Source organism: Nyctibius grandis, chromosome 14 (genome assembly GCF_013368605.1).
Source record: "Nyctibius grandis isolate bNycGra1 chromosome 14, bNycGra1.pri, whole genome shotgun sequence".
Lineage (NCBI taxonomy): Eukaryota > Metazoa > Chordata > Aves > Nyctibiiformes > Nyctibiidae > Nyctibius > Nyctibius grandis.
The window spans coordinates 11,171,618-11,198,184 of record NC_090671.1 but is presented as its reverse complement, the minus strand read 5'-3'; the positions used below and the strand labels follow the sequence as shown (position 1 = coordinate 11,198,184).

The 26,567-nt window shown below is 40.6% G+C and overlaps 1 protein-coding gene across 2 annotated transcripts in view; it reads left to right on the top strand.

The window, feature by feature from the left end:
- Positions 1 to 26,567, top strand: part of TMEM132C (transmembrane protein 132C) — a 205,241-nt gene that overhangs the window by 107,710 nt on the left and 70,964 nt on the right. For both annotated transcript variants that reach the window (XM_068412795.1, XM_068412794.1), the window contains one exon: positions 9,749 to 9,895. In XM_068412795.1, coding sequence (XP_068268896.1) covers positions 9,749 to 9,895 — 147 coding nt within the window. The remainder of the gene's footprint in view (positions 1 to 9,748; positions 9,896 to 26,567) is intronic.

Sequence of the window (26,567 nt, the reverse complement as noted above, 5' to 3'; positions counted from 1 at the left end):
ACAGTCCTACAGCTCCCAGGCTCAGTTCTTTTATAGTCGATATTTATTCTTGGTTTTCTGTAACAGGAATTGGACACCACTTACCTAATGTGGAAAGACTTTAAGGGGCTTCCTTTGTTGGGATACATTAGTTAAGGCTATTTAGATCCAGCTTTCTGATAGTGTATCCCAAAGCCAGAAACAGGGTGTCCCGCGGAGCAGGTACCTGATTAGGAGGGACAGCAGGTGTAATCATGAGGTGGAGACATAGTTTCTCCACTAAGGAATTGTGTAGGAGTTGAGAGAAATTTTTCATTTAACTTAGCTTTTGGACACAAAAATTTCCCAGACTAAAGAGGACCCCTCATTGTCTGTTTTTTTATCATCTGGCAGCCTCGGTGAATTGGCCATGAGTCTATGCTTATTGAAAATAACCGTGTAATTTTTTTGGCATGACGTTTCTTTTGGAGAGCAAAAGAAAAGAAAATAAATGCCTTTGCACTGTGCTGTGACACAACTGCAAACTGAGGTCGGACAAATAAGAAGCTGAAGATCTAGGACGGGATTCAGGATGCCCTTTCAATGCAGCTAAAGGAGAGCTGGGATGGATGGGTTGGAATTAGAACTGTAACTCAGTGGTGACTCAGCTGGTTTAGTCAAATTTCTAAATGAAAGAGGAAGGTGAAAATAAAAGTGAGAGAAGGGAAAAAGGAATATTACAAGGAGATGCAGAGGTATACAAAGCTTAAAGAAAGTAAATATGGAGGGACAGACATGGAAAAAATGGAGAGAAACAAGAAAACTGCGTGAAATACTCTGTGTGTGTATCTGCGAACAAGCGTATATCTGCACATACAAGGTGAAATTTACTAAGTTTTGAAGTATTAATGATTAGAAAATTATGTCTGTCTCTCTACTCAGTCACTTCTGGGAAAAAAAGAGAAATATTTTTTTAAATTACAAAAGAAGCTTCAGGAGGTTGAGAGTAGTTTTCTACATTACTTGAACTTCTTGAGCTACATCCCATCCGTAATTTATTAGTTACTTTCTCGCTCCTGAGCCACATGAGCTTCCATCACGTGCCCTGCCTGCTGACAGTGCCTGCTGGCTCTGGCAGGCCAGGTGGTGACCCTATGGAAACCCCCGTGTGCTTTATGCATCTGATCCAAGGCCCTTGAGGTCAGCAGGAGTATTTTTGCTGACTTACTGAAGTCTCAGGGGCTTCAGATCTGTACCTAAATACACAAAGTACCAGCAACTGCCTCGGGGCACAAGGTTTTGTGCTATCACTAGGTAAACTTAAAGCATGAAAGAACCCAATTTGGAGGCTGTAGTACAGATCACTGCCAGCATTTGCTAGATTAAGACTCAATTCAAACATAAAAGCTAGCAGTTCTGTCTGCTGTATCCCCCAGACCATCTTTGTAGCATTTCTATCACACTCTTGCACGCAGAGTACAACACAAGGTGTGCTTGTTCTGAAACAAAATCAAGAATAGCAGCAGAGTTAATGCACCTTAAAGTGGCTATATACAAGTGTGAGGATTATGATGAGCAAAGCAAGAACCGTTACCAAATATTGGAGTCATGGTATGAGGGATATAAAGGAAACATGTTGCCGTAATTCTTGGTTTAGTCTACAGTTCTCTTTCTTAGCAGTCTTTCCACTTTGTTGATTGCAGTTTTGGCACTCATCTGTGCCAAAAGGTTGTCCCTGGTTGGTGCTGCTCACTATTCTGAAGAGAGGGAGAGGAGGCAGGACTAAACAGATGGAAGCACATGTTATTATAGCATCTGCAGAGACAGCAAACTCCCTGCTGTCTGGAGGAAGCTCTCTCCAGGGCAGTGGTAAAATGCTCCATCCTTGAGTCAACTTAAGTTAGACTAATTAGAGTACAAAAGAGACAGTGCTGCGTCTTCGGGATGAACAACTTGATAATCAGTCTTTTCTTTCATCGTTTGTACAAATACCTAGTATAGTATGTAACATTTGAAACAATTATTTGACTGAATGGCTCCTCCCTTTCTTGATGTTTTAAGGACACTTGCCCCTTCCTCTTTCTAGCAGTTGATCTCAGCAATATTATATTTCTCTAAAGGAAAAGGAACCACAGCCCTCATAGCTGCATGGCTGGTGGCTGAAGGGGGAGTCTAAGTAATAATCCTAATAACCACTGCAAACAGTAAGTATTTTCCTCATCACTACTGTTGCTCTGCCAGCTGGGGGTATGTCACAGCTTAGGGATTTTTTTTTTGTAATAATAGAAATTGCATGTAGTAGGGAATATAATCTCAAAGCATTTACTTATCTAAGAAGTGTCTGTGGTCCTATAAAATAGATCTGTGGAGGCGACGAGCTTGTATTTAGCATGTGCAGCTGAACCTGCACTCTGGATTCACTCTGACAGGTTTTTTGTTTACTCAACACCCATCTCTGTCTCTCTCTGTTCTGCCTCTCTCTGCAAGCATGTGTTGGTGTGAGACAGATGCTTATTCCAACTCACTTGTCAACAGACAGCAGAGCAGACAGCATGGTGTCCAATGTTTCCTCATATAAGGAATTTATAAATGAGTGTTTACTCAGATACTGATCCCTTAGCAAAGACTTTTTCAGGGACTTTACCTAGATGTGATTAGGCATCAGCTTCTTTCGGTTCCTTGCAGAGTCCATGAGATGGATATTTGACTTGTACTTATTGGTTATTTTGAATTTCAAAGTATAAAAGAGCCTTTCTACTCATTCACTCTTTAAGGAAATGGAAAGGGTGAATAAGTCATAAGAAAATTGCAAACTTAGACTGTCCCCATGTCAGTTAAGGTTAAGCATCTAAAATGCTTTGTATGAGGAGTACAACAGTTTTGAAGCACTGCTGCAAACATCTCTCAGGTACTGTAAGACTTCTGTCTTCTCAGTAAGAGCTTCCCTTGCGTTTCTCGTGAACCCAGATTTTTTGTTGATTCCATGAGTAACAGGTAAAGGGCAACGAAAAAGGGCTTGAAAAGAGTAGTCTTGTCCTCTGTGTTTTTGTGCTCCCAAATGATATGTTCCAATCTGCTGATTAATACTTATATTGTAAACTCTGAGGAGGAGAAGATCTTTCTGTGCCATACTTGAGCTAGTAATGCTAACAAAGAGTTAACCACAGAAATCAGCCCAAACCAAAGAACTCTGTCACTGGAACATCCCAGAGCACATTGGATTTCTTTTTTGGAAAAAAAATATAAAATACAGCTGACAGCATCCACCTCGTGCCTTGCAGCTGAGCTCTTCAAAGCTTTCTAAGGGATATGAAGCACCTATTCCCATTGAAATAAGGGACAGCTGATTTTCCTAGGGTCTTGGGGATTTTCAGTTATGTAAGAAATGCTACAAAAGAACAGCCCCTGAGCAATTTTGAATCCCAGAATTCCTTACTGGTAGTGGAAGGAATTTATATAATTTTGATGGACAGTGAATTCACCGACATATACAGTTTCGGGGAAGCTGAATTTAGTCCAATTCAGCTGACAGAGGAGGTTTCAGAAATACTGAAATCTATATCAGCTGCTCACAGAATTACACCTATATTCAAGAAGCTTAAGCATTCTGGTTTGGAGATTCTTACGGATTTGATTACTGCACTTTCAAAGTAAAATATTTCAATTGTTTTTTGTTTTGACATGGCATTTTTTGAAGTTGTTTCAAATAGACCAGCATTCTAAGAAGTGAAAGGAAAAGGGGAAGAAGAGCAAGGACTAAATACCTAGAGATTAGCTGTTTTGACATTTTAAAGGGTGTTTACCCTTTTTTACAAAAGCTATTTCCTGAAGGCGTTTTCTGGATACTCCATGAGGAAGAAAATACCTGAGGAAAAAGGATGCTCTGAGGAGAAAGACCTTCACTTTTACTAATGTTTAGCCCATGTTGTAAATCTAGAAATCAAAGAAACCAAAATTCCTCCATGGATGGCCCTTTGGACTAGCCTTCTTAATGGGAACCAAATCTGGAATACTACTATCAGCAGTAATTTATTACCTAATAAATTTAGTACCTAAATTCCCCAGTTGAGATGGGTCTCTCTTTTGCTGCTTACCTGTGCATATGGCTTGTAAATGAAAACCTGTGTAGCAAAGAGGTGGCTGCGTAAAGCACTGGTGGAAATCTGCATGCTGGAATAGGACGGAGGCAAACAGGGCTCCTGTGGCTTGTGCGGAGTCAGGCAGGAAGCCTGGAGCTGGTACCTGAGCGCCCATATGCCCTAAGCAGAGCCATAGCCGCTTAATCACACTTAACTCTGGCTGTGTATTTTGCAAATTAAAGGACCATACTTGAAAGGTCGGCACAGCTAACCAGGTCATATTCTTCTGTTCTGCTTTTGGCTTCTCAACTAAGGGTAGCAATGAGACTTTTAATGAATATTGTTTTGCCAGACAGATGTCTGTCCTGTTCATTCAGAGCTGCGGTGAGATCCAGCAACTCATTCCACATAGAAAGATGAAAGGAAAAAATTTACTTAATAAAACAAATCTTGCTTAATTGCTGTGGTTAGTTTCCTGCCTGGGTTTTATGGGTTCCTGCAGCTGGCTTTAATCTTCTGATTTACTCTGGGAACAAAGAAGGAAACGAGTGAACTTAAATCATGGCAGGAAGAAGTTGAAATTTTTTTGGCAGAACTCAGGAAGGTTAGAGAGTTACTGTAAAGTGCAGCCCAGAAACAAGCCACCAGGAGAAGCTCCCTGGATTTCAGGAGATACAGTAAAATACTTTCTTACAGTGTGACCTTTACAGTCAGTAATGTCAAGGGCTTCTACTGGTCTGGGCAGCTAAGGGAGGATTAGCAAAGAGCTGAAAGAAACATTGAGGCTCCAGAGAAGAGTGACCAAAAGGGGTCAGTATTTGTTAAGATGAAACATCAACTTGACAAATATAAACAGGCAGGGATTTACATTTGGAAATGCAGAGGATTTAGCAGCAGCATCCTCTCCCTTGCCCAGCACGGTGAGGTACGGCATGCCCACGCTCGGCTTGTGTGACCCGGGGATTACCTTTCAGATGAGCCGGTCCCCCCAGTTAGACTGAACCTGCATCTGTCTCTAATATTAATGTTTCAAATACTTCCTAAAGAAAAGTCTTCCAGCACAGCAGCTTGGACAGCAGATGTGAGCTGATGAGACTGTACAAAGCAGCGGTCACTGATCTAAAACCAGACTGCGCTCAGATCAAAGTACACCATGCCGAGAATAGCATGGCATTTATGAGGAGCACAGAAGATGCAGAGCTAAGTATAACCCTCTGAAAACAAACAGTCTAACCGGAACCAGAAGGCTTAGTGTCTGGAAAACTGTTCCAGATATTATGGAGCTCACTGATTATAGGAATTTAGTATTGATTTACATTTTTATTCTTCAGTGCAGCCTTGTCTGCCCAAGCTGCAGTGAAACTTTCTGTTGGAGTGCAGTTTACCAATACTGCTGACCCCACGTTAGAGGTACCTGCTGCTGCGGAGGGTATTGCCCTGGTCTGCCTTACACCCCTTGCTTTGTACTTCTGCACTTCCCTGGCACTGACGTTGTTGCTTATCTGATCTTACAGTGAGCCATCCAGGAACATAAATCATCCACTGATAAACGCTACCAACTTAGCTTGCCGGTGAGTCAGTCGGGTGTTTGTGCCAGCTTAAAGGGAGTTAGGGACCTGTATGGCCAGGGGCTTCTCATCAGCTTCATGTGCTGTTAGCCTACCTGTAACTTCAGATCCTTCCTTTGCTGGTACGTTACTTATCTGTATCACAGCACATGCAGGCAATGCAACCCCGCTTGGATCCGTGCTTTGAGGATGCCTTTCTCTGGCATCAGCAAAATCATACACATGTGAAGAACTGTGTGCAGTACTTGGCAGTCTACCCTCTCTATAGCACTGCTGCGGGTGGCAGAACCCTTCCATGGCCATAGTAGTTACACAAGATTAAAATTTAAATTTAAATAGGAAACTATAATTTGGGGTCCTGAAGTCATAAGTCACATCTTCAGCTCTGGCTGTTGCTGATTCAGTTGCCTTTCAGTTACTGTCTTTATCAGCTGTATAGTATTATGTCTAAATACTACTGAGATTTTCTATAATTTGAGGACAGTGAAACGAACAGCTAGATTTTCATCTGTAGTTCATCAGAATGTATTGATTAGAAACATCATTTCTAAGTTTGACATGTTAGGAAGATAAGGCGCTAAACAGAAATCTTTGTATACAACTAAAAGCTTTGGAAGTGAAATATTTGCTTGAAAATTGCACATTTACACAAATGCATTTTCTGTGAGATTGTGTAAGTAAATATTTTTCCTTGATCTTGACAAAAATTATGTAATAATTTCTAGGTAAGCTGCTGGAGACTTTTTCTGTAATGTCTTTGAGATGCTGCTTGTTCTGCATGCCAATAAAATGTTTTAATTCTCCATTCGAGAGTTTTAAAGAGAGAAAGTTATTTTGAGACAAAGCTGAGGCAGAGATTTCCTGTGCTGTGAATTAATAACCTTAGAAGTTCAAGCAAGAAACTCTTCCACTGTTCTGGGTACCATGTGTTCAAAAACCTGTTCAGATGCAGTCCTCGATCCAGTGTGGGATTGAAGCTGACCTCTGGTATTCTGCGCCGTTCTTAATGATGGTCTTTCTTTCATCTTCCCATTGCAAGGTCTGCTTTTGTCAAAAGATCAAAAACTGTGCTTAACTTTCAGCACACAGACAATCAAACTCAAATAAACAAGCTGCTGCCTGTAGGTTTCGTGCCTGTGTAGGTGGCTGTGTTTAGACCCAGGAAAAGGAAAGGGTGATTTTTGTTACTGAGCAGCAGACTTGGGGCCTTGGTTTCGTTACTTCTGCTGTGGAGAGCACATAGCCAAAGTGACAGAGGAAATTTAGTGACACCCACACTAAGTATAATAATTGTATAGAATAACAAAGAGGAAGATTTTGACTCCACTTTGGGTGGAAGTCCAAGCTGACAAGTTACGGCCGGTGGTTACTTGTGGGTTGTAGAGCTGTACAGAAAAGCCTCTGTGTGAGGACAGCCATCCACTCGTGAATAAGCAGACATGGCAAAGGGGGGAATTTTCCAGTTGGAGTGGGGAACCACACACTAAGGAAACCTGCAGTACGTCACCTGTTTGTTATCTCCATTTATTGTCACCATACCTGCCTCCATTGAGTGAACATGGTAAATGTATATATACTGCATAGGTTAGGTGGGTAAATACAGAAGACTGTCAAGCAATTTGGGCTCCAGGTCCTTGATCTCAGGGTTTATTGAGGTAGTATAACTTCCAGGTTTTTATGTACAAAGTTGGCACTATTGATTTAAAAAAATTAATATTTAATCACAAGCATACAACAAGGTCAAGGAATCTTTGGTAAGGAATTAAATAGACTTTTCATTGATAGCACTCAAACGTTAAGTAAATAAAAATTTAAATGAAAACATTTGTAGCGTATGTGTACAGACTGCATTTAAAAATGTATGGGGCTCAGTACTGTCTGACTTAATTCTGATTCATCCATCGACCTTGTTATATAAAACTCAATGCCCTTTTTAGAGTGAGAGTTGCAAATTGTGCTTCTGCATACTTATTTAGGAAGTTCAATCTTCTGGGTGTTCGTACCCTAATTCCAGTGCTAAGTGCAATCACAACATTGATTTTTCTCACTAAACATAACCTACTTTACCCTGGGATGGAATTTTTTTTTTAATGGGCTTTATATAATGGCATATGTGAAAACCACTCAACTTAATGCCCCGTACTATAGTTAATTAACAAAATGGCACTGTAGCCATGGTCTTTCGTCCTCTGGCAGTATATTTTACCACTAACCTTGGCCATACAAAATGTCCATCCTAATTAACAGGAGCCCAGGTATTGACTATGTCAAGCTACATGGTGGAAAGAGCAATTGGCAGATGCCGACAAAGTTGTAATTCTGTTGAAATTCCAAACATGAGGAACCTCATTTTGGCTGACGTTATGCCGTTTCAGAGCCCATCTCAAGGAACAGCTGAACAAAATATCTAAACAATCAGTTGCTGAAAAACAATATCCTAAAATACATCCAAATATCTCCTAAAATGCATCCTACCAAACCATACTGATGGATTTATACAGATTTCAAGATTGGTAGTAGCGTTTTCTTATTAATGAAATGTTTATTTATTGTTCATTTATTTGAACTGTAATATGTTAGAAAACTTAATGGGACTTAAAGCTTTAATGAACCTTCAGTAACGGACTTGATTCTTCTTTACTTTTTCTGTTTCATTTTCGGGCAATTCAACTGAAGGCATTAGAGATGCATCAGGTTTGTGCTAGTTTTACTAGAGCAAGACAGTGATCTGTGAAGCTGCATGGTGTTTCATGTCAGAAATGAGAGAATTAAGCACTTACACCTTCATACTGAGAAAAAAAATCTTTTTCAATGCCTTAAATTAATTGTGTTTTGTCTCACTGTTGAAAAACTGCAGCAAGAAGACAAGTACACTCAATCATTCATGACTACATTTTTCAAGTGTTTCAGTGTCTAAAGATGCAGAGAGACCTGTTTTTCCACGGAACTTAGGTGCTGAATCCTCATAAATGTCAAGAAGATGCAGACATCTAGTTAGATGATGATTTCTGCTCAATAACTAACATTTTGTGTTGTATAAGTATTTTAGCAAAATACTATTTTCCACCATGCTTTAGGCTCTTTGCTATGGTGAAGCCGGTTCCTGCTGGGTAGAGGCCGTGATGAACATAGTCTGATGGTGTGAAGTTAAGCAGCCATTTGCCTTCTCCATCTGATGCTGAGGCCAAGCTACTCACAGAGGCATGTACTTCTAACTGGCATCCTGCTCCCCACGTACTCATGGTCTTGTGTGAGTCCAGTGGGCTGGGGGAAGTTTGTCCCTCAGTGTCTTTTGGAGAGAAAGGCTGTATGTCTGTTTCTCATTCCTGATGTTTTGTAATAGAACTGAAGATCAGCAGTTAAATGTTCTGCACCCAAGTAGCACCTTTGCTGGGAGTTCTTTATACAAATGCTCCTTAATTAAACAAGTGCTTTCTTTAATTAACTCTCCATACAGTTATTGCTGATGTTATTAGCATCACTAGATAAATACAGTTAACTTTCCCACAGGATATAACAACTAACATTGGCAGAAATTTGTGTCCTGTAAGAACATCTCTTAAGTTGCAAAGTCTTGTCTTAACCGATAGCTGTATTCTCTCCAGGCTGGAGGTTTCAAACAGAAATTTTCTTAGGAATCTGTCACAGAGAGGGAATTGTCAGGCAGAAGAGCAACAACCTCTCCACTGATATCTAGAAGACTATCATATGGGATAAAAATGGGTTATTTAAAAAACTCCAGTGAAGTATTCCTCTGTGCAATGATGAAGCACAAAGTTGTGTTGATACAGATGAACAGAACCTTCCTGAGTCTTCTGTGTTAAGCCAAATTTCTCTTCAAGAGTGATTATTGCCAGAAGAGAGAAAAGAACCTTGAGTGCAGGTTTTCCTACGGTCTTAATTGTAACTCCAGCCTGCTGTTGGCAGAACAAAGACACACAGTTAGCTGGTTCTGTCCAAAAAAAGTGATAAGTTGCCTTAGATCTGCATTAATGATACCACTTATTTACTGATAGATTAGAAACATATTTAATATGTAGCTTAAAGCTGGTATATTGAGATTTCTGTGCCTGAGCTACCTTTGGAAGATCATGGTCCTGAATGACTCTCTTGCAAACCTTTAACAACTGCTGTTTCCAACAGGGCAAAGGTGAAGAAAGGTGTAAACATCCTCAGTGCAAAGACAAGTGACCCCCGGCAGTGGGACGTGAAACAAGAGGTGGGGAATGGTGGAAAGCATTCGACCACAACAGTTATTTGTCAGAGGATAGCACCAAGTTCAAGGAACAGGTATGAAACCTCATATTCTCGGCACATTATACTCATTTATATCCATGATACCATTCATTGGTTGAAAGACTTAGGGCTCATATTACCGCTACTCATAGCCATTAAACCTGTAGCCTGGAAATCTGGAGACACTTACATTAACTATGGTACCATCCGCTGATCTATAACAGGGCATCTCAGTTTCCAGGTAATAAAATTCATCAATTTAAATTAAAAACTGAATGGAATAGGCTTATGCTTGGGGGGGGGGGGGGCGGGGGGGGGGGGGAGGGGGGGAGTGTCATTTTCGCATGAATATGAATATCTTTAATTTTAAAGGTTTTTACTGAACATAATTTTTTTGGCTTGATAGTTTTGACCTTGTTTGGCCTCTGTGGTTGGCTCATCAAGCAAGCAATGAATTCTTCCACAGTGAACTGCTGTAACTTTCAAGCATTGGTATGGGGTAATTCAAACCTTTTTAGTATTTAGTGTCTTGTATGTAATACAGAATCCCCTTTTGCAAACGGTTAGTTCTTCCAGAACTGGAGGTTCCTGGGCTAAGCCGTACCCTGGTAACTGTGAGAGGCAGAGCAGTGCTCTCTAGGGAGCACTGGTATGAACTGGCCTGCCAGTGCCTGCTTCCCTGTTTAATATGTTTTTACTGAGACTTAGTCTAGTTGTTCCACAGACATAAAAGCAGTGCTTTGTCAGTAAGTATGATTGTCTTCCGCGGCACATAGTAAAGTCGTATATTGCTGCTTTCAAAGGAAATTATTTTGTTCTTGTTGGGTATCATCATAACGAATTCTCACAACACTGCTGTACATTAGTCCATGCAGAGCATTTTCATTGTACAGATCCAAGCAATGCTTCCCTAGCTCTGCGCTTATTATTAGCCTCAAATCTGGACTCATTGAAGAGTATCATAAAATCTTCGGTGGATGCTGGGTTGGTTATTGCTTTCCCATGCAGTCGGTTTGTACTATCTTCAGGCACAGAAAACCTGAGTAGATTTTAACATTTGTATCCTGTGCCCAGTCAGAGTGCCTAGAAAATATTAGACTTCTGTAAAGTGCGGAAATTTCTCTTGTCACGAGTAGCTCACTGATTCAGTGTATTTACACTTGATATCATTGCAGTTTATGAGATTTTCAGTGGAGAGCTTGGGGGGAACGGTAAAGGGAAAGGAAAAATATATATCATTTGAGCCTGCCAGAAGTAAAACCAAAACAGTTTGAAAGGGAAGACATGGCTTTAGAACAGCATGTAACTCTGGTGTATTTGCAAATGCAGAACTATAATATTCAGGTTATTAAACCCCAAATTAAATCATCTCGATCCAATTTGCGTGAAGTCTAATTAACCCATAAAAATATTTTTAGCACTAATTATGCAAATAGAAATCAATGTTTTAATTAATGTCTCTTTCATTTGTGTACGTAAATAGTCACTGTCTTCTGAAAGCATGACGAACCTGGGTTTGAATGAAATGTTTGTGTACAAGGAACAGCTGGATAGGGAAACCTGGGAGTGCGTGCGCTGAGCTCCCAGTGGGAAAGCATACGATGTAGTGGGCACTACAGTTCCTGAGTTTCTAAGTGTCACTTGGAGCCCTCTGTGCAGAGCACAAATATTCTATTAAGCTAATTTAATTTGGTTGAGAATTGCAGGTCCCTAATGGGATCTTTCTGGGCTGCCACCAGCTTTTTCAGGCTAGTTTAACTGTGCAGTTCGTTTGGGCGATGTGCAGTTCTGTAGCAAGGTCAGCGTAGATGTGAGGTACTGTTCTGGAGTTCCAGCATCAACACAGGCTAATCTCCTCTTGCAGAAAACTCAGCCAACTCATAAATATGTTGGCTAATTTACTCAGAGAAAGGTGTTTTCCACTGTCTTTGCGAAAGAGCTTCTGAAAAGCCAGTAAATGAAAGTTTGTAGTTCTTGAATGCTTTATGAACATTCACACAGCTTGTCAAGAAAATGATAGTGTGTTATTTTTCTTTGCATGACCAGCTATTTCTAGCGCCGCTCAGAGAGTCAGCTAGCAGAAAAGGAGAACGAAGGGTCTTCTACAGTTGTGCCTTATTCCTCTGTTGCAACCAACAGGAGTAATTTCGCTGTCCCCTTGTACTGTCACATCCCCAGTTGGTTGTGAAGTCAGTCAGAATATTGCTTAAATTTATAATAGATTCTCAGTGCATTGGAGTGCTACCTCCTGCAAACTATTTTGTAGTGGCCGGATAAAACTGCATCCAGAATTCATTCTGGTCATAATGGGGAGAGCGATGTGTTGAGTTGTTAAGCACAGGAACCTTCTGGCCTTTCTGTGTGTGCTCTCGTTTACTCGGGAATCTCCCTCATGCACCATGGAGAACCATTGCACCCTTTCCCCTTCGTAACCCTGGAAACAAGTGCCCATACTCAATAAAACTACTCATTTTCATTGCCATGTTGCTTTTGTTTTCTTATATATTTCTACTCTCATTAGTGTATGGGTATAATTGCATTGTAAGCACTTTGAAACAAAGAGTTTATATCTGAATGCAACACAAGCAGCTAATATACCTTTCACATTATATAAATAATAAAAAACAAGGGATGTATTTTAGATACATCACATCAATAATTGTTCACCATTACATTTTGAGGATTTAAGTGGGTCATGCTTTTTTTACTTTTTTAAATAATAGTTGTTCTCTTTGAATATGTGCTGCTAAAGCAAAGAGCCGTAGCTTCTTAACTTAGATTTATTCAGAAAGACTCTACCACTATAGCAAGTAACTGAAAAAAGCTTGAAATCATCAATGTTTGTGTGCCTCATAATGAATTTGTGCTGAGATTCAAGTAGGTATCGATGAGGATAACAACAGTGTTGATTAGCGAAAACAAGTCTTAGACTACCACTTGGTCACTTGTTTTTCCTTGTTTCTCGCTTTTGGAGGAAAGCTGGTAGGTTTGAAATGTGTCCTCAGGGTAGGTGAAGAGATATTTTTGGTTACTATTATAACCATTTCCATATCTTAGTCTTGCCTCTGGTTCCAGCCTAAAGCTTGTATGGTTGATTTATGATGTACCACATCTACCCTGAGAACAGCTTCGGTGAAAGGACTCGCGTTTGCTGGGTAGTTTATTCTGGATTGCCACCGCATCCCTTGCTTGTTCCAAGACAGAGCAAGGGTTATTTTTAACCTAAGGAATTTTCGTTGCCTTTTTGGTTTTTTTAGTAGCATACCTCCACCAGCTGGTGTGCTGTCAGCTGTGGGGATGAGAAAAACTAATTAAGGGTAGGAGCAAGGAGGGTCAGAGAAATTTCTTAAGCTGGCTTCGCTGCCAAAGCCAGAGCATCTTCTAACTGTAGTGTCGAGAACTAAGAAGCAGCGACCAGGGCTAAGCTAGGCCTAACTCCTCTTGCTCCTTCAAACCTGGAAGTGGGCTGGAACAAGCTGCCTTCAGTCTGTTCTTGGGCTGATGGTTTTGCCCGTGGATGTTGTACTTTGCAGAGGAATGGAGTCCCCCAGTGCTTTTGATTTCTGTCAGCCGGGTAGAGAAACTGAGTGTGGGATAATGAAGAGACATTTAGAAAAACTGACATAATGGAAAACTGCTGTGATGTAGCACTTTATCCTCTTGGCCTTGAACCTTTTGAGAGGCCCATGGGCTTACAGCTCTCCAGCCATCTGTCTGATAAAGAGGCAGACTCGGGAAGAGTGCTTCCAGATGTTATGTTTATGTTCCAGACTGTGTCACAATCACTTATTCCCCCTCGCCACATGCGCACACATTTTTTTGGGTTGTGTGTGTTCGTGGTTTTTTTTTTTAACACTGTCTGGGTATTATTGCACTCACATGGAAACAGCTAGCAGTGTTACCAGGTTGTGTTTTACATCATCGGGGCATGGAGGAAAGCAACAAAGCCGTTACAATTCTGTGCGGGTCCCTCCTCTGTCTGGCAGCACCATATGCTGCCAAGGGATGTCAGTGAAGTGATTTCTCTTGTAATTGAAAAATAAAAGTAAAGCATATATGTACAACACGCCTCAGACTTGAAAAACTGTAAGCTGTGCAGGGTGTGTGTCTGGCTATACCTGAAGACAGTCAGTCTGTGCCCAATACACGGACACAGAGAAGAGTATTTGCACATTACGAGCAGAGTAGATGTTATTAATCCTTTTAGAATGTGGGTCATCTTCCCCGGCCCAGTTTTGGGTCAGAGCGGTTTGCAGAGCTCAGCAGAGTGGCAGTGGTGCTGCTGACCTCAAAACCTTGCAGTCTGAGCAGAGGACACGATTTTCACAAGGACTCAGAGGTTTGGCGCTCATGGGTCAGGATTTTTTCATTACAGTAGTTTATCGTTCTGACTGATAATTGAGGCAGGATCAGAGCTGAGATGGCATGTGCCACTGCTGTAGTAGTCGATGCTTGGGAAGTTGTATACATCTTCAGGAGGTCACATCTGTCTCTGCAGAAACTGATTTGTACAAACTGGAGAGATACTTTGGGAGGAAGGTATCAGCAGTGGATTTCTTTTACCTTTAAACCCCAAAACAAGTTCCATTCATTTATGAGAAAGTCACATGTGAACAAGCATTATGTCTTCCTGAGTATTTTGTTTTAAGCATCATGCATATTTTGGTGCAAATTAGGCGCAGTCTTTTAGGTTGATGGCAAATTACCAGTGCAACCCTCAGAGCTTCCAAGGTGTCATTCTTATGGTGTGCATGTGTCTGCTTAAAGCAACACATGGGAATGTATGTGTGTAGCTGTCAATGCAGTATCAGGAATAATATACCTAAGCCTTTACCTACTGCTTTAAAGATCCTTTCCCTCCACCCTTTCTCATCTGATTTCCCAAATAATTTATCTCTGCCTGCTGTCTTTGCATTTTAAGATTTCTCTTTATGTGAGGATGCCTGCTTCAGGTCAAACTAGGGCACAGATGTCTCTAGCGTACGGTGTAGGTGCCAGAGATACACTGGACATCTGCACATATGGTGGAGGATCAGCCAGCTGTGCCTTGTGACAATATCTTTTCTAGGGCACAGAAGACTAGGGTTAGAAGGTTGCTTCCCAAAGGAGCCTTTCATATGGCTCTTCTTTTGCTGCTTTGAATGTCAGGAGTGTTTATCAAAGCCCCGAGCTGGGGAGGAAGGAAGGATGAAGAATGTCTTTCCTGTCTCTTTCAGGAGTAGGCTGCCTGCGGGAAGGAGGCGGATGCTCCGTTCCTGTTGCCTCGCTCTCTCTGTCTGCTGCAGTGCCTAAGCAAGTGTCTGCACAAACTGTCTTGAGAGGGAATATTTGTTTCTTACACTCCACTGTCTTACTGGGTACTTGTGGGAGCAGGGCAACTTGTTGAACCTTATGAATCCTGAGTGGTTTTGACTTAATGGGCAGCCCTCACCTGCATTAAGAAACAGTGAATTCTGCAGGAGCCCTCATGGACAAGGACCCTCACTGAGCCTGAAGGACCCATTCTTTTCAATACTTTCAGTAATGCAAGTTCAGAAGGATCAAATTTGAGATAACTAGCAATTGTCATGGCAACAACATATGTCTGCATAGTTTTCATCTAGCACCTACCACTGCTAGGCCCTGATCCCTAACTAGAGTGTTGGCCCTGCCGTAATCCAGATAAATAACAACACTATCATCAGTCAGTTGTTTCAATAGAAATTTGTGTTTATTTGTCATCAGCATAAATACCTGCTTTCTAACAGATAAAGGCTGAGTCAGAAAACCAATAGGGTCTGCACAAGTGGTGTGAAAGATACTAAACCAAAAGTATTTTCTTTCTTGCCAGGTATGTCACAACATTCTCTCTTCTGTTTGAAATTCAAAGCAAGATATTATAATCTAAGATGAGGTTTTTGAAAGCCTGTTGTTAGGCACTATTGAAATGAATTTTCATGTTGGATTTCAACGGAACCAGTGTTAGACTCAGTCCTGACCATTCCAAAAATACTAAATTAGTCTTTATATATAAACTTAACATAGTGCTAGCCAAGGAGTAGGGCATTCCCATGAGTTTTCTCTCCAAGAAGAGAAATTAATAGAGATGAGATAACAAAATACATGAAATGAGATCTATCTATGATCTCTACAGAAGTTCCAGCTGTCCTGGTTTGGCTCAAACCAGGCCAAATAGCCTTAGAGAACCCAAGGTCACTGCTTACGAGTAAAGAGCCGAAGGGGGTTGTACCTGCAGGGAGGAGTGGACGGGGCAGGTGACCCAGGATTGACCAGCAAGGTATTCCATCCCATACATGTCATTCTCACTTTCCTGTTTATCACTAACCCACTGCCTCCTGGAGGTGGGGCCCAGGAGGGAGGGGCCCTCCTGTCTCCCACTGATTGGTACCAGCTTTGCCAAATCTCCAGTTAAAAGCCTGCAGGTGTGATGGCAGGAGAGCTATTGCATTTTGCCCTCTGCCCGTGCTGGGTGGAGCTGCTGCATTTTCCCCTCTGCCCATGCTGGGGGAGCAACTCTGCCTGAGGAGGATTTCCAAGCTCTCAATCTTGGCTTTGTATATATTTGTATATATATTTGGTTATTTCTATTATTATTGTTATTATATTCTTTTTCATTGTTATAGTTTATTAAAACTGTTTTAACTTTCCAACCCATAAGTCTCTCTCCCTTTTCCCTTTCCCTTTCCCTTGGGGGGGGGGGGAGAGGGTTAACAGAGAGCATCTGCCACCTGGTTAATAGCTGGCCCAGCTTTAAACCGTGACACCAGCCCAGTTCCCATAAATTCTTTTTTTTTTTTGTCTACTTTGGAGTTCCTGGGTCTGCTGGGAAGCGGAAGGGCTGAAGCACCAAGAGAAAGGTCATTCTTCACATATTTCTTGCCCAAATGAAAGGATCAAATTTGTTTGCTCAGCAAATCTGTATAGTTTGGAAAAGCTTTTTACGTGCTTATCAAAACCAAATGCTGGAGGCTTAGCCGATGCATGCAATAACCCAGCCTTGCTGAGAAAGCTGTCTTGCTTCCTTGTCAGTGCCTTCCTTGCTTTCCAGTCAGATTGGATTGTGTTGTTTTATTTCATTATTATGTAAATAGAGGAGAGCCCCACACATATTAAATTGAATAGGATGTGCAATAATGGAATAATGGGCCAACAGCTTCATATCCATTTCAAACTGATAGATGGGTTCAATAATAACTGTAATTCCTGATGTTCAGAGTGAGAATATTTTTTGATATCTGACAAAGTAATCATTTCTCAGAGAGTGACTAGAAAACATATGGTCTACTTTTCAGCCTTTGACTTATGCCTGAGCATGTGTTTTGCAGAGCTTCTGAAATACACAGTAGGAAAGACTGGCTGTCCCACTTGCATCTTCTGCCGAAAGCTGCTGTGTTCTTGCCTCTTGCACGCAGCAATCTCTATTGCTTTCCATTTTAATAAGCTGTAATTCATAGCAAGGTTATCCATGAAAATCTCCCTCTGATGCAGCACATTCATGGACTGATACTTCTGTTAATTTTTTCCCTTTGCACTTTAAATCATGAGTTCTAATTTGGGGTGAGGTCAGCTCTTGTTTATCTGTGACAGTTGGGGTGGCTTGGGTGTTTTAGCAGCTATTGTAATGTAAAAGCCTTCCGTGTGATTTGGAGGCAGTGGAAGATAAGAGATAAAAGATGCAGAACTGGGGGGGAGGAATTTGTGCATGTGTATTTTTTCTCACACTGTCTTTGAAGCAGAAACATCTGCTGAAAGCCATAAACAGCTGAGTTCAGCAATACCACATCATGCTGCCAAGCAACTCTGCTTTTCTCTGTAACTTTCACAGCAGAGGAAATAAATCAGTCAGGCAATAAAGAATGAAGAAAATTTAGGAAAAAGCGCCAAAAGCCAAACCTTTCTAGAATAAAGTGAGTAAGATCTTTGTTAGTATTCAGCAGAGCAAATTGAAATTTCGTTCCTTATACACGTAAGCCCTCTGTACTATTGCTGCTTGAGGAATTTTGTAATAACAAAACTCCTCTGAACTCAAGATGCTTAAAACAGGTCATGAGAGACCTCTGGAAAATAGGCTACAATCTCATAAAAGAAAATTAAATTATTTTAAACATTTTTCCTATCTCATGCCTCTGTCAGATCAGTAGCAGCTAACCAACTGACAGTGGTAAAGTATCACCGTTTAGCTGAGACCTACACCTTTCCTTAGACAAAGCACAATATATTAGACAGGTGAACCATTTGTTTCTGCTCTGACTTACTGAGATTTACTTTTCCACTCAAAGTTACTTTAGTTTGATAAGTTACTGCCTATTTAAAGTACAGATAAAAATATCTTCTCTATTTCTTTCTTTTGTTATACAGTGATGGTGACTGCTTTATGAGACAGGTGGAAAATTATTATATAGATGCTGTCTTTGTTGTAAGTCTTACAATTTAAGCAAGATTGGTAAGAAAACCAGCAGATCATGGTAACTGCTGACTCAGAGGATTTTACGGCGTATTGATGGTGCTGTGGGCTCCTACTCCCCACCCGTAGCAGACCTCTCCCTCCAGTTGCTGCTCCTGACTGTCACTTTGGTTCAGATCATTAAGTTCTATTCCCAGTTGACCTGTGTATGTAATTAAATAAGTGATGTTACTTGTGTACCTACAGTGAGGGATAGTTAAACACTACTTCTGCTGCCTTCTTCATTCAGAGACCACGTAGTCTGTCTTTTGACGTTGTACCTCTCACCAGGCCTAAATAATAGAAAGACAGAACTCAGGTTTTTTTTACACGCTGCATTTTTTTTCTCTCTTTTTAAAATTCAAAATGAGTTTAAATGCATTTCATTAGCCTCTGCCATTATATCTGTTGCATATCCTCCAGTTGGAGATAGTTGTAATAAAAAAATAATTTTATAAGCACATTAAAATTATCACTTATCGCAATCACTTGTATGATTGATATAGAGTTTATAGAGGAAGTTGAGTCTTCATAAACACTTGGCAGACCTAACTGTTGTCTCATTAGCACCAGTTTTACACTGGTTTAGCTCCACTGGATTGAGCGAAATTAATCTACTGATTCTCAGGTTTGTAATTTAAACCAGGATCAAGCCTTACACAATCATATGATGTTTGTTTAAACTTACTTGCAGTATCCGGTTCTGTGATTGCAAATATATTGGTTTGAATGCCAAACCAGGATGAGGTCCTGAACTCGAACAATTTGAAGACCTGATGTGACAGGTATTGTTAGTGCATCTGTCCAGATGTGTTTGCTTCTTTGAGACACTCACATCTCAGGCTGAGAAACCTGTGTTCTTCTTCAGTTATCTTCTTAGAAAAATGCTTGTAATATCTGGGCTAATAACAAATACAATTCTCATCCAACAACTCTAGTATTTTTTTCAGTATTTCCATGCATTCTTGTCTGTCTCTGTCCGTCTGCTGTCTCTCTTCTGCTATACTAGCAGGCTTGCTGAAGCAGGCAGCATGTTCATTATTTGCACAATATGCAGCAGGGTCCTAGCCTATGACAAGGCTCCTACTCTTAATAATAATAATAATAAATAATCGCCTCCTTTATCTGGTTAATTCTGTGTCTCTGCCTGAAAATAGTTGAATGGATCCATTTCCTGGTGTGAAGCATGTTTGAAACTTTTGCAGACTGATATGGGGATAATACCTATTTGTTGCGTAACTACTAATAGGCCACGTTACCAGTGCTTCACACTGGATGAAGCAGCATCATTATCGTTCTGCAAACACCTTACAGCATATGAGCACTGTTAGCAAACACAACAGTTCATGTAATTCTAGCTGGACATAACACAACTCAGCAAAACCAAGGACTTCTCACATTGTGTTATGATGGATTCCATTCAATCCCCCCTGCACATTTTACGTAGTAGGTAGAGGTAATACATGCTTTTACAAGCTTAGAAAGTAAAAATCTTTGTTATAGACAGAACAACTCCTGTAGTCTAAAAAACTAGCTTACATCAGAGATCATTGCAGTTCTCCACACATGACTGTCTTACACAAGAAAGAGTAGTTACTCTGTTGCCTTCTATAACTCATCATTTGCAAGTCATAATTTATCTACAGTTCAGCTTGCAGGACACCTCTGCTATTTCACATTCTGGGAATGAAGGAAGATCTTGGTTCTTTTCACTATCACTTCATGGTGAATATCAGCAAATACTGACATTTTAAAAGGCAACCTCTTTTTACAGAGCTGTGCAGCCACAGTCCCTTAAGTGTAAATCAGTGCAGAATTTGTCTTGCTGTGTCAAGCATTTCTACAAATCACTTGGTTTGAGTTGGTTTTTCTTACATGAATTGGTGAGTCAGAGAGGACATAGAAGGTGTTTGGAGGATACTGTAAGTTTCCTGGCAATTGAACAAGGTAGAGGTGGGCTGCTCTTTTGAAAGGTAGTAGATGTCTGTGAGTTCTCAAAAAAATTGGTTATGATCCATGAAATCCTGGCTAAATAAGATCCCTGGGGTTCCGTTTCTTTCAGTAGATGGTATTGGATGATTAAGATCTGTAAGCATATTCTTTTGTAACACTTTCAAAATTAAGAATGAAAAATGAAATGGGAGTAGCAGTATTATACGAAAGTTGCCACTGTTTTTTGAATGCACTTTGTCCTTAAGCAAGGCAATTCAATATTTTTTCCTGGAAAAAGTCTGTAATGTGTTCTTATTACTTTGAAGGGTCAGAATGAGAAGTGTCAACAGCTGGTATAAATCAGTGTAGATCTGCTGAAACAATGTACACCAGTTTGTCCCACTATCGTTCACAAAGAACTCAACTTTCCTGTTATTACTTTGCCAACATGTTAGTAATTTCATGGGGAAATAAGTTTATTAAAGAAAACTGAGATGCTTGTTGTAGAGAGTTTTTTGGATAGATCACTGCTGAATTCTTGATTACTTGCCAGGAATTTCAGTTCCAGTTAAATTTCCAGGGAAGAAACCTCAGCTTCAGGGGAGCAAATGGCAAAATTTCCTTTGCAGTCTGAATGTCAGTGCAAATTTAGACTAAATTTTTACTCTTCTTCCTTCTCCCTGACGTACAACTCAGAAAACAAGAATAAATAGAACAGAATATTTCAGCTGGAAGGGACCTACAATGATCATCTAGTCCAGCTGCCAGATAATCTCTTTCCTGTTCAAGGCTGTGAACAGCAGCTTACACACTCCCCTTCCGTGTGTATACCTGCATACATGATGGTAATTATCACAAAAGGAGTTTTAAGTAGCACCCCATTGATTTTTGGTTTCCATGCTGCAAATTAATGGACTGAGCATGCACTCTTTGTAATGACAAAGTAGAAATTCAATAATGTCTCTGCCAAAGTAACTTGAGTGACCTCAGCCACTGAATTCATTCCCATTTCGACTATTTTTAATGAGACTGGCATACCTAGCAATGCCATCAGATGGCTTGAAAGCAAGGTGCCCTGTCAACCAAAGCGTTACTGATAGACCAACTAACAAGAATGTCAATGTTTATATCTGTTCTTTTACCCAAAATAGTTTACAGCTTCTGTGGGGCAATGCTTATTGGTATGTGCTAAGCAAAAGAGATTTCTGATGTATATAATCTGCATGAAGTATTCCATTATAATTACTAGATTTCAACCAAGTCAGAGCTCAGCAAATAGCGTGGACAATCCCCAGAGGAATGTTAATCTTTCTGGTTAGTTTAGCAATTGTTCAGCTAGGTTTAGAGGTTTTAATTGTATTTGGTTATAATTTCTTACGGTGTTTTTGTTATCTCTGAAAAAATGTAGTAGGATGATGAGACTCTCCACTTGGAGATGCTATTTGTCAATTTTTATCTTGAGAAATGTTCAGAAATTTCATGAGACTGACTGGGAAGGAATATTTAAAGACAGATCTCGTTCATTGCTGCATATCTGTTTGGCTGTCTATACTTGTGTGATTCCCCAGTTTGGTTATACCTGCTGTGATTTCCTCACAAGGAGCTAGTAAACTGCTGTGCGTTACAGGTGAACACTATTTAAATGCATAGTAAATCAAGCCCTTCCCAACAGTACTCCTACTTATAAAAGTTAACCTAGAAATGGCATGGTAAGTGTAGGGGACTTGGTCACTAAGAATTGGCTAGAAACTCAGCTTTTGCTAACATTACTCCCAGAACCATCCGAGAAGCCGATTGTTGCCATGTTCTGTTAATCAAAGCTGTATTAATTATTTTGACAGGCAGCCTCTCCTGCTCTTTTCAGTATTCGTGGGGCTGGTAGAATTGCTGAGGTGAGATGAAACATGTAGTCATCAAACCTGATATAATTGCCACATCTTTCAGTGATGCAAATCAGTAGAGATTTGTTGTAGTTCACTGTGGGTCACATAAATTCACCATGTGGGTTTATTAAAAAAGAAAAAAACCTCAGAAGATAGCCAGAGTCACAGAACAGACTTCCACTTAGAGCAGAACCCAGGATATTTGAGGGCAGTGGTTTTTACACACCATGCTGACCATATACATAAATAGACTTTGACTTTATAAATGTTTGAGAAGTGTGAACTCTTCACCATTATCAGCTCCCAGAGGAATACTGATTTCACTGGCTTTGCTTTGAGTGCTACACCTCAACAACTGGTTTTGAAAAGATGTGTCTGTAATTGGCAGTAGAAGAACTTACACTGTTTTAATAGGAGTTGATACCTAACTGTCACAACAGAAAGATATAACCAGCTTATTTATTGTATTTCTTATTTTGTTATATATTTAACATTTTTTTCTAATAATAAATCTTCTTATGGGGGATTTGGTTTCTAAACAGTTAATTACTCCTTGCTATTTTGCTCATGAGCCAATTGAATCAGATAATTTGCTGTTTCCTGAGTAATGTCAAAGAGTGTACAGAAAGATCTTTTGTTCCAATGATTATGTTGAAGAGGGTTTGAAGATTCCTTTCTGTGCAAACACTTTACATTAAAGTTTTACAGCATGTACACTACAAGATTTAGAAATGCCTCTATTTAAACATCAATACGTATAATTAGTAGTTGTTGACATCTAATACTCTCTTTAGTGTGTTTGTTAGAACTATTGCAGATATCCCTGAAGACAGATTCAGAAAAGTGTGTAAACCTTTTAGTTTTATAGTTGCTGCCAGTTCTAAATCTTAAGCAGGGAAAGAGATGGGATTTTGCTAGGCACCGAAGTGCCGAGGTTCTTGCCCCTAAAGTTCAAGAGCTATCAGCTACTGATAGTAGTCACCAACTTGTTTCTCTAGGGCCCCAGCCTGATCTGTGCTTCATTACCGGACATCTCCCTTTTCCCAACAATGTATCTCCCTCATTTCACACATACAAAGCAGAATTGTGCTCCTTGTGGACTCCTTTTTGTTTCCATCTTCTTGATGGGTAAGTGCTATCTGTTTTGTTATTGGAGTCTAACAGCCAAAATTCTCATGTGTAGAAACACCTAAGTGAGAAAGAGTGAGCATGAGTGAGTGTGAGGGATCAAGGACAAGGTACAGACAGCTCTGAAACACTCATTATGGAGCTCATGGGAAACTTGCTTGCAGTTTGCCTGTGTTACTTGCTTCTCACTGTGCAAAACATGCACTAAACACTAAGAGCGCAGAGCTCGTGTGTTCATATCCCGAGGCTTTTCCACAGCTGTGAGCCTAAGTTGCTCTACAGATTAGCACTGAACTGTGCGCTAAGTCACCAGACCCTGTGTACCTTGTCTCAGCAGTGAGGATTTGAAGAAAAAAAAAAAGAATCAGAGGGGCTAATTAGCTGGGTCACTAAGTGGTCAGGCTTGGCAGGACTGAAGGGAGAAGTGCTCTGTAACTGTGAGTACGACAGAAGCAGAGAGGTGCTTGTCCAGACCAAATTTATCCTGAGCCTTTAAAGTTTTCTGTCTCTAATTAAAACCAAGAGTAGATTATGTGAGCATTTCAGCTTATGTCTTCCATGTCTCTTTCTCAAATCTTTATGCTTCTGACTCCAATAGCCAAAACCTCTCAATTATTGTCACACTCTGAGTAGCTTAATGACAATAATCCTCTGTAGGGAAAAAGATAGTTTAAGTGAATGGAAGTGATTATTAGATGCAGGAAAAATATGCCAAAAGTCATTCTTTCTTTGCTAAGTAGATGTAATTTAAATTTTAGAAGAAGGTATTGAAATTACTACTCTTGGAAGGGAATCCAAAACTGTAATGGTTGTTCTTTTTCTAAGGGCAGTCACATTTCTCCTTGGGGCTAATACCATAAGGTCCTTTGTCCTGAAAACAGCATAGTGCTAAGTAAAGAATAGTGATTTACGTATATAACTTTATAGTTTACTGTATACTGTTTATGGTGTTGGCTTCCTTCTGTGTTATCTTACCCACTAGGCTGTGGAAACAGTTTCCTTATTGCCATCAGTCAGTGACAGTATTTTGACATCTGTACGAGGGAATGTATATATCCAGACTCAGATCTGTTTCCGTTGAAACCGAAATAAACTGTGATGATACCTGAAAACTTAGGTTTGCAAGTCTGGAACTTGCAGGCTTTTGCAGTTTCCTAAAGGTGTGTAAAGTTAACTTCAAAGTCTTTATAGGACTGGCGTCCCTCTAGTCTCTTCTGAAAACCACTTTCCACATTCATCTGTCTTTTTACTCTGTCTTAGACTTACTGCAGTGGGTAGAAATCACCTCCCTGACTTCTCCCTCTTCTAAGATATATACTGGAGATAATGGCCATTATTCCTCTGCTTGACATTCCAGGTTAAAAATACCAAATACACTCAACTCAGTCCACCCTCTAGTTTCAGTCAGTTTCTGGGGAGGACATTGATTTGATTAATTACTTGTTTGCAGCAGAAATGTACTGGAAGTTGCTCAGGTGACCTCTAGATCATCTAACGGCTGATACATGGGAACTCTCCATCACAAGCACAGCTTTGGCCTGGGCCAGCTTCGGAGTCCATAGTGTCAGAAGGGAGAAACAATCAGTATCTTGTATCTGTAACATTTACTTTAAACCCAATGCACTTTCTCCTAGGTGCTGCATTGTGGGATAGCACCCAGGCGTTTCTTAATTCTTAGTGTTTCAACCTCTTCTGTCTGAGTCATGGTGTCTGCCACTGTATAATGATGACCAGAAAGCCGTCCGTGCTCTGGGAGTGTTGTGCTATAGAAGAGCTGAGTTATATGTCACAGGGGATCCAGAAAGAGCCTCAACAGTGCCCATATATTTATGACCCATTGTCATTAAGGCCATCCAGGCTTGTCTAACACAGCCCTCCTTCATTCAGCTTAAATCTCTCTTAAACATTGATTAAAACTCCAAAGATAAGAACTTTGCTCTTATGTGGGGTGCTTGCAGTCTCTGCACTTTACTACTAAAGCTATGCCAAACAAGAGAAGGCAGTGCTGCTAATTCTAAGTATATACATTCTTTAGCTCTCTCCCCCTCACCAAGCCTTAAGCTTCTTGCCTAAAAATGCCCTTTACAAGAAAAAAATCTGTAGTGCTGCAGAGCTGGCTGATTTGCTGGTGACCTGCCTGTAAGGACTGCATTACTCAAGTATTCACTTGTCCTTTGAACATGAAGACACAGACAGGTGGAGCCTGGGGTATTACTTGGTACGAAGCAAACATTTAAAAAGCACAAAGTTGCTGGTCCTTATTGGTAATGGAAAGTACTATTTTCAAAAGTGCTAGTTGACATTTGGAAGATTAACTGGTATTGAGTTCCTGTGTGAGCTGGGCTCCTGAGTATCTGAGTCACTTTTGGAAACCTGAGTTGGCCATCTGTTTCACTTAGGCTTTGCAGTGCCGAGAGAGGCAATGCATAAATACTTTCATGACTATAGTTTGCAGTACCTAAATTTTAAAAAGCAGTTATTTCAGCAGTATGACACCTATTGGAATTTTCAGAAGCTCTGGGGCCTCGAATTCCCACTGCCTGGGAGAAAGCAGATGTGTTTGAAAGGAACTTGTGCTTTTGAAAACCCCAGAGCTACCCCATCACTTTTAAAAGTGGAACTAAGGTACTTCCAGAAATTTCACCTGCCGCCTCAACCAGACGTCTGACAACAGAACCTGAAACCAAAGAGTATTTCTTAAAATGGGGTAGAAAAGTGAGACGTGAAGTGGTAGCATATATAATAGGAACGTTCTATTGCAAGTTTGTCTGTACATTCTGAGAATGTTCACGAGGACACAGTTGAGGCTGAAAACACGGGTATTTGGGGCACTGGGGAAGCTGTTCCTGTTATCGGTTCAAACTGAACATGGGCAGGAAAGGCAGATATGGCTATAGTCCAGCATAGAGAGTATGCCAGCTTTTGAGCAGTGCTCTGGCATGGGAGGGATAGCAAGAATAATCTGGGCAGAACTTGGCATTAAGAGCTCTGTTTTGAGCTTGACAACAGAGAAGACAGAAGACTTGAGATTGAGGAGTAGAGGACATAAAAGAGTAGGGGTTTAGAAGCCTAGTTTAGGACAAGTGGTAGCAACATCCATGAGATGCATGACAGTCAGGGAGCTCTGTGGGTCAAAGCAGAGGAAGTGCAAAGAAATAACTGTGCTATTAGAATGGAGAAAGTAAGAGAGGAGGTGCAGGGACGTGCTCCAGAGCTGCCACGTGGAGCCGCAGGGGGAAGCAGGGCTGTGCTGAGCACGCTCCGGGATCACTCCTGTGCTGACTGCCCAGAGTGACCTGGCTGGTGTCCACACTGTTTGAGGCAGGAGGGGGAACAGCAA